Source organism: Acyrthosiphon pisum, chromosome A3 (genome assembly GCF_005508785.2).
Source record: "Acyrthosiphon pisum isolate AL4f chromosome A3, pea_aphid_22Mar2018_4r6ur, whole genome shotgun sequence".
Taxonomy (NCBI): domain Eukaryota; kingdom Metazoa; phylum Arthropoda; class Insecta; order Hemiptera; family Aphididae; genus Acyrthosiphon; species Acyrthosiphon pisum.
The window spans coordinates 38,175,759-38,185,337 of NC_042496.1; the positions used below are offsets into that span (position 1 = coordinate 38,175,759).

Sequence of the window (9,579 nt, forward strand, 5' to 3'; positions counted from 1 at the left end):
ATATATATCAGCTATAGGTAATCGTAATTATTATGCACGTGTTCGCGTTGAACAGATTGGTTATTAACGATTAGAAACGCTGCTAAAACCACTCCGGTGTGTGGTGTGGCAACAATTTGCACTGCTGGTGTACCCATACGCGTGGTAGTATACGGCTGTATGCTATGCCTAAGTCTGCGCCTACTGCCTACCTGTTGCACGTCGTAGTCGTGTCATTATAGGTACTGCTTCTATACATCAGGTACCTATATTGTATACAGCCGCCTAATTTAATTTGTAATTTAAAAAATCCGGCTTCGACGTGTATATTATATTATATAGTTGTGACAACTGAATACAACAGGTAGGTATCTATACGCTTATGTCAATGTAGTAGGTATATATATTATATGGCACGAGTGCGCGTGTATGATCTACCGAATACCACGTGATTGTGCTTACCTATTATTTTGTGTATAGGTATGTACACGATAAAAATGTCGTCTGAATTTCTCAATTTTTCGTCCTGTTTTTGGCCGAGTCCCCAGCTAGGAAACCTTGGCCGCGCGTTTGCAGCAAACAACAAAACGGTAATAATAATCGACTCTATAATATACACATTCGTGGTATAAACATGTACCAACTGACAATATAACCATTACCTAAGTGCCTATCAAATGTAAGTACCTACGTGGTGGCTATTGCGGCGGCGTTAGGGACACTTCGGCGGGTCTTTATTGTTGAGCAACATTCTATAATATTGTAATCTATAACCTAATTTCGATGCGGACCGCGAAGTTTTCGTCGTTTTATCACGATAATATTTGCATATTTTAATTTTTTCAATGAGTGAGATTTTATTTTTAAAAAATTATCAACATTTTTAATTTAATGCCTATAGGATTTTAACCTTCATAATGTACATGTGTATAAATAGTGTATAAAATATTAATATATTTAGCTATGTAGATATACCTAGGTATATCTCAACCATGCAGTTCGCACAAAAACGATCTCCGGTTGTAGACACAAACTAATTTGATAAATTACAATCATTTTTACACCTATTGCCTCAACATCATGTACCTAGGACGAGATACGGAATACTATTAATGTGAAAGGCTAAGCTTAATGTAGGCTTTACGCCGTATATTTATTATACAATGTCATTAAAACATCATATAATAAACGTTGGAAACGTAGTAGCTGTCGAAAGATATCGGAATAAGAGATTCAAAAAAATATCCAAAATTGAAGACGATTACACCAGACTGACGGGGTTTTTTTTTACTTACATATAGGTAGGTACTCGTATTCCTTGCGTCAATACAATAATAGGTGTGGGTACCTAACCAGTACAATATGCAACAACAGCACATTGCGCAGACTTTACCAGTTATACCTTTTGAAATTATTCTTGACTCGACGTATACCGCTTTATCATATAATCAATCATTGTACAGATACAATAAATTAGACCTATTTAATCATTACGGTTACTTACAAAAACTCATAACTCAGCTCGCAAAACGATGATGTGTATTTTTACCAAGTGTTGCCTATGAGATTGTGGGGTGTTGAAAAACCCATCGAAGGATGCGGCGGTAACTCCCTATCTTTCACTATCTATCTATTTCGTAGTATATCATGTAAGAAATATAAGAGAATAAATAAAAAAACAGAATATTTTATAAAAAAATTGAATTTTTATCTATCGTATTGTTTTTATACATAAAAAAATGATCAGACAATATTACATTTAGTCTAGTATTCACTATTGTAATATTTTATCATAAATAATATGTAAGTATCTAAATATTCGATATGGCTTAACTTTCGACTACACGCGTATATTATAACAATAGATAAAAAAAAAACATTATATATATATAACAAAATATAAAAAAAATACAGTTTAGAAAAAATACGAAAAATAAGTGCTCTTTCGCGTCGCCATGTCGCGATGTCGATGGTAATGATAATAATAATAATATATACATACACTATGTCGTAAGCGCGTGGTATAATAATATATATATTACGTACACTCGCGTTTTTTAATTTGATTTAAATTTAAAATTAAATTTTTATTTGAATGTTGCCGGGAAGGACTGCAGATCGCGATAGTGCATAATAATAATAATAATATAACACGCAGTAAGGGCTGATGTACGTCGCGGTCTGGCACGGCGGCGTCGAAGGGGCGGAGGATAGTCTGTGTACGTTATGCGATTATGATGGATATTTGCTATGCGGTTTGCTGCGGTTTGTGGTGTTTTCCGCGCTAGATGGTGACGACGGGCCGAGCAGCCGCGCACCGAAAGCTATTAGTAAGAGGACGACGGTGCTCCGTAGGACGACGACGGCCTGGAGGAGGGAGCTCCGTAGGAGGACGACGGGCCGGACGAGTAGCCACCGCCGGAAGAGTAACCGCCACCGCCGCCGGACGAGTATCCGCCGGACTGTTGGAATTGGGCCACTTGGATGGCTGGTTTCACCTGTTCCAGTTCGACGCCGACGACGCGGCTAGAGTACGACTGGGACGGGACACCGTAGGACGATGACGGGGCTCCGTAGGACGATGATGGGGCGCCGTAGGACGACGATGGTGCTCCGTAAGATGAGGACGGGGCGCCGTAGGACGAGGACGGGTATCCGCCGGAGGAGGAGCCGGAGTTCTGGGCTTCGTCTCTGAGTACGATCTGCTTGATCTGTTCGAGCAACTGTCCGTCAACGTACTGTCCTTCGTATGTGGATGGTCCCGGTGCTACTGGTACGTAGCTGCCGCCGGAAGAGTAACCGCTGCCGCCGGACGAGTAACCGCTACCGCCGGACGAGTATCCGCCGCCGCCGGAAGAGTATCCGCTGCCGCCGGAAGAGTATCCGCCACCGCTGCCGCCGGAAGAGTAACCGCCGAAACCGCCGCCGCCGGAAGAGTAACCGCCGAAACCGCCGGATGAGTGTCCACCGCCGGACGAGTGTCCACCGCCGAACGATGGTCGGCTGTAACTGCTTGGTGGCTCAGCGGAGACAATGGCGGCCGTGGCGACGACGAGACACTGCAACACCCGCAATAAAACGTTTATGGATTAAATACAATATTATAATATCGAACACCAGAAAACATAATAATATTATGATAGCATTTGTTCGTTTGTCGAGTTGGGTTTGAGTCGAGTTGAAATCATCAGATCGTCAATAAATTGTACGTGCTAAACTTATATATTCATATTAGATTCGTTTTGATTCAAAGCATGTGACGTATATTTACATATTAAATAAATAACGAAAACATTTTAATTTTAAAATTACGAAAAAAACACAATCATTTTAGTTTGAATAAATCTTACACTGCTTTCACAGCAAAAAAAAGATAATTTTTTGATTTTAACTATTTTTAGCTGAAATTTATTTTTTGTGGCATATAGAAAAAAAAATAATGTGTTTTTACTTTTTAGACCATATAGATTGTTGTAATTTATATAGCGAAGCATCGATGCAAGTCTTTATAGAAATCACTGAAATATTAAAAATGTTCACCGTCGCCTGTCAGACTGCTTAAAACCAGCAGAGTTGGGCTCGAGAAGAAAAATATTATAATATAAACACGACTACATTATGAGCGAGTAACGATTTACGTTTTAAGCCGCGTGCACATAGTATACGAATATAAATACCCATAGTAGAACGGTTTAAACATACAGTGAAAGCTCTATATACAATGCCCGAGACGGGTGTACAGAATTTAACGCTGGACTATTATGATAATGCATATATTATTTTATAAGTTATCGTTTTGTGCAGTGCATATAGTGTATAATATAGTAAGTATAAACAAAAATATTTAACGCAGTGGATTAGTTAAAAAAAAAACATATTTGGTTTTGTCCAAAAGGTTTTCGTCTGGAGAGTTGCTGCAGCTAGACCGCACTTTTGTTTTATTTTTTATACTATCATTATTTATTACTATATTATTCACTGGTATTATAGATGATGTTATAATTTATAGATGAACGACCGAACAACCATCTACTGCTATACGCGATAGGAACAGCGATAGGTATCGTGGTCGATAATAAAAAAAAAAATTAATATTAATATAATAAATGAAAAAAAAGTAACTTACCAAAAGAAGACCGTTCATTTTGAAAATGTAAAAAAATTGACTTGTGTTAAAATAAACAGAAAAGATTAACCACTGAATTCACTGACTAGTCACCGAACTTACACCGACTATTGGATACCTCTATGTAATTGCTCAGCTATTTTATACAACCACCACCCACCTGCAGGACACGGCGCGCGCGCTTGGTAGGGATTGAAAATGAAAGGAACGAATATTAAAAACTTCTTTGCAGATTCCCAGACTAGTAATTACATTATATCCTAATATAAAGTGATTGTAACTGCTTAAATCATAAGAAAAAATAATAATGTATATAAGTATAACACTGCAGCAGTATGCACAAGTTATAATCCCACGATAATTGTTCGTTTAAAACGCACACTTCGTTATATAACTATACATTCCTATAACCTAAATGTACGGGAAAATTAATAGAATTAATTTCGTATAATATCTAAGATTTGTGTGACATGTAGTACATAGGTACCTATAATATATTAAACGTGTTGTATTATTATAAAGTATAAACTATTTTATGGTCCATTTGAAACATTTTCCAATTTATTGTGGTACAAGTTTACTACTTGAGCGTGGTAAATTATTGATACAAACTAAATTTAAGTCAAATTAATTTTTATCTAATGATAAATGAAAATACTTGTATGTGATGTAATATCACATGTAAGTCCTATGTCATAGTTATACTTTAATACAGCTTTTTGAATTATTAAATCAAAAATAATAACTCAACAGAAATTATGATCGTCTTATAATCTCCTTTCAAATCGATTAACACTAAATTATAATAGTCACTATATATCACCCAACAAACTCAATATAGGTACCTATATTACGAAAAGCAAATTTGATATGTTATGCTCAGGGGCTAAAATACTGTGTCCTTGACACACTTTGTGTCCCTTGAAATTCAAAGTGTGTCCCCTGAATGACTTAATGTGTAAGGTAAGTGGTATACAAGGAGTTACAGAAAGACTTGACGAAAAAAAGAAATGATGCTACTTAAACGTATGACAATAATTGTTAAAACTATATGATTAGTAAATAATTTAAGAAAATAAAAATATACTAATGTCAGCAAATTTCCAAAAAAGAATAATTTGAAAAAGTTATTATCACGTTCCAAATTCATTTGTATCAAAAAAATATTGATATTTTAAAAAATAAACTACTTGACTTGGATAAATGTTTTTACTGTCAAAATTGTTCTTATAATCAGATTCACAAATTGGCTATTTTGAATATTATATCCAAAAAAATGTTAATCAAATTTTTAATTTTTGATTTTCAATGTCCAAAATAAAAATAATTTTTTGTATAATATTTGTGTAGCGCAATAAGTGACTATAAATTATATATATAAAAAAATTTAAATATTGATTAGAACAAACGTTATTCCAAAAGTCAGTTCTGTCTGGTACACCCTGTATAAAAGAGGGGATATTTTGGGTGTTAAAACCCCCACAAGTTTTTTTTTGCTTTAGAAATCTCTCAGAGTCCAAAGGTAACAGTTAAATTAATAAGTGTGTCCCCTGAAATCAGATGTATTTTAGGCCCTGGTAACGCTTGGAATATACGGACATATGTAACTTATTGTATTGTTGAAAGAGTAGATATTACATTACATGGTGCATTATTGTTATGATACGATCAAATGCCATCAAACTGCTTCAAAAATATTAAATATAACGTAAAATATATTCAAAGTTCATTTTTAGTGGGTATAGTAGGTGTGCATTGTACATTCAAAACGCTTTCCATTGTTTAAATTATTTCACAAAGAAAGCGAATGCAACATAAATATTGAATGACACTTGGAAATTATTCGTGGAGAGTTTTTAAGTAAATACTCACGGAGTTAATAAACGACTTTATAATTAAAAACAACAAAGAATTAAAATATCAAAAACATACTTATACAGATTTTTTAAATGTTAAAATATGAGTATTGTCTATAGACTATAGATAATAGATAGGTATGTTAAAATACAAAAGTGCATAAATATTATAAATTATATAATTCACCGAACAATAGAATATATATCATATAATAAAAACAGAAAACTAATATATTAATTGTACATTTCCCTTAATTATAATTTTTATTTTCCTTTTATCAATTATATCTCATCACTTTGATGGCATAACTATGTATAAGTGGTTTTATCTGATTAACAATCTTAATTATTCGAAAAATACTATTAATTAATATTTTAATATATTATAATATGTATCTATAACATTGGTGTTTTTTTTATATTATAAATGTATTCATTACCAAACATTTCAATATTGCTAGTTAAATATTGCATTGTACATAATATACTAATATATTATACACTTGATAGATCCACCAGAAAAACTTATTTATTATTCATATTTCATAAAAAATGTAAATAAAATATAAAAATTGGGCAAATAAATGGTTTTGCAACATGTTCCAGTGTATTTCGTTAGGTACACATAGGTATTGCATAAGTAAATGTATATTTAATATCTACTGGAGTTAAAGTAGATTTTTAGTTCATCTATATACCCATAGGCAAAGGTAGGAATTTACTAGTTAAAAAGTTAAAGTTAAGTTAAAAAGTTAATTTTTTTTTAACTTTTTAACTCAACTAGTTAGTTTATTTTCTAATCAACTTATGAACTTAACTAGTTTAATTTACAGTTGAAATAACTTAGCTTGTCTCAGTTGATTTCAAAAAATCCATCAAGTTAAAAACATTTTGAAATATTCGTTTATACGTAAATATTACTATATTAGTATAAAAGAAAAATAATCCAATACTATAATAACAAAAAAATTTCTGTTTTTTTTCTGAATATCATAATTGTGTGTATATTAATATATTTTATTAAGTTGTAAATTATATATTATGCGAGTTGCAATTATAAATGTTTTTAATACAATTAATCATTTTAAATTACAAATTGACAATTGTTATGTTTTAATTTAAATGTTATATATAACTTATAATATATATTATATATGAAAGTCATGTACTCATATTCACGTATTATGACATTCAATTGCTATACGATATAAAAAATATAATTTTTTAATTATTAATTTGAGATGAGTATAGTTTAAATTAGTAAATAATAGTAGGTAAAGTAAAAGTAAAAGGGTATACAGTGTACATTAAGAAAAAAGTTAAATAAAGTTGTTTTTTTATAATTTATAAATTATAGAAACTAGAAAGACACATTCACTCTTTATGTGATTTACATACTAATTAAAAAAAATAGATTAACTATTTTTAAACTGAGTTAAGTTTATATTTTTTACTATATTAACTTTTAACTTTTCTAGTTAAATTTATAATTTGTTAACTGTTAACTTTTAACTTATCGATCTTGTGTCCTCTTAACTTAACTTAACTTGAGTTAATTATTTTCATTAACTTGCCCACCCTTGCCCATAGGTACATAGCTTTTATTCAAACCATAAATCAAAAATAGTAAGAAGGTACCTAGTATATCTAATAACACAAAAACAATTGAATTATTACAGGTAACAACTACATTTTAATATATAAAATGCACGTAAAGCATTTAAATACAAGTCATTAAAACAAATGAATACAAATGAATAGGTAAACTTATAAAAAGTATATTCAAAATAGTTAAGTCTATAGAATTTAATTTTTTGACTGCTTAAAATCGATTTCGGGATAAAAATCAATCGACAGAGGCCATATAGTGAATACTAGTTGGTGTATAATATATTTTTTTACAGTTTTCGATTGGAACAATTTGTTAAATATTGAATCCAAATTATAACATGATAACAACATCATCTGCATTATACTAACATTTTTTATAAACCTTGAACTATAACGATTAGTCATATTTTAAAATATTTTATTATATAATATTTTTTATAGGCATATCTATTTCTCAGAAAAATAAATCCCAGATAAATTATCTTACATTAATACGAATGATTAAAATGTTTTAAATTACGTATAAACTTAAGGTCACATATCATCCATCAATGTTTGATCTCTGTAGTATAATTTATATACCTATATAGATAGATATTATATAGAAAGTGCAGGTTCCATGTTTACGTTTGCGTCATGCAACTATATTAACATTTTTTTTTTCATAAAACAATGTTTTTCAGTTGATGGACCTATATAGGTAATGTCGTTTTCACATTATTCTTTAGGCTTACAAGATAATATTTGCTATAGTATATATTTTATTTATTTTATAGTATGGGAATTTTTACATAATATTTTTCTCATCCACTTATACCTGCAGGCATCTGAGATAAGCTTCATACCTACGTCTGTAATCGGTATAAAACGCAGTCAAAACGTAACCATTAAAAGTTATCGTCTACTGCGTGTGAAGGTACAACAGGCATATCGACGTATTACATACTGTTTTTTTTTTAACAAGGCTTATCGATGGACTAGAAAGAATAACTATTCCTTCACATTATAATTATATTTATGTGTATTTAGGGTGTCTTGGAGAACCACGCGAAGTTCTGCAAATTCTATGCGCAAAATATTATAATCGCACCAGCTACTCTCTTATCGTCATTCCGTATAAGACGGCCGCAGAAAGTGGCAGAAAGTGTACTAGTCGATATACTCGACGTGCTAGGGGTTGCGGTCGTCGGTTAATACCCTGCAAGACCGAACCACCTGCAGATGATTTTCATTGTACTGTTGTCCATTATTGTATGACGCAATATCGCTAACAATACGGATGAGTACCGCGTGTGAAATAATTATGTAAGAAATGTGCGTTCCACCGGACTATATATTATATCCGATCGGGTGAAAGTAGACCACTGGTGAAATATACAATATGTAGGTCCCGAAAAAGACGTGCCTACGACTTGTAAAAATTAAAAGAAAAACGTTTCATCCGCCTTATAAGGTTTAACGGATAGAGTAGTAGTACGTGCACATTACGATCTTTCGAGATGAAGCGACATGATGCTTGGCGGTTCCACTCTATCACGTGGGATCGATTTTTACAGTAAGTACATATTAGGACTTAGGAGGTTCCTATGTATAATCACTGAGTTGTAGTACCCGAAGTAACGTGTATCATGTAGGCAACAGGTAGGCAAATTCCATCGAAAACCCGTCGTCCGTTGTAAAAACTTTTGGTTTTCGGATGTCACGATTTCTTTCCAAATATACTACCCACACGCGGTGATAGTAGGTACCTATCTATGATGTCCAATGTACAAAACGCGTTATTATAAAATCTTACACCCAAGTAATAAATATTATATATTAGGTATGCAGATGACCTGAGTCGTAATTATAAAATGATTAGTTGTATGTATGATTGAGTTTCAACTCTGGAAGACTGGTTCGCTGTTGTTTGATGTGGACTATTTTCATACATATATTATCTACTATTCCACGAACCTCGAGTGGTTATATATATATCAACGAATTGTATAGATATATTACTATATT

General features: G+C 32.1%; 1 protein-coding gene across 1 annotated transcript; it reads right to left on the bottom strand.

Moving 5' to 3' along the window:
• Positions 1-1,663: 1,663 nt before the first annotated feature.
• LOC100168549 (keratin, type I cytoskeletal 9) lies at positions 1,664-4,261 on the bottom strand. The gene is made up of 2 exons (XM_001946088.5): positions 4,106-4,261; positions 1,664-3,038 (listed from the first exon to the last, which is right to left on the bottom strand). Exons 1-2 carry the CDS (start codon positions 4,121-4,123, stop codon positions 2,307-2,309), a joined length of 750 nt encoding a protein of 249 aa, XP_001946123.1. The 5' UTR covers positions 4,124-4,261; the 3' UTR covers positions 1,664-2,306.
• Between the last annotated feature and the right edge of the window lie 5,318 nt (positions 4,262-9,579).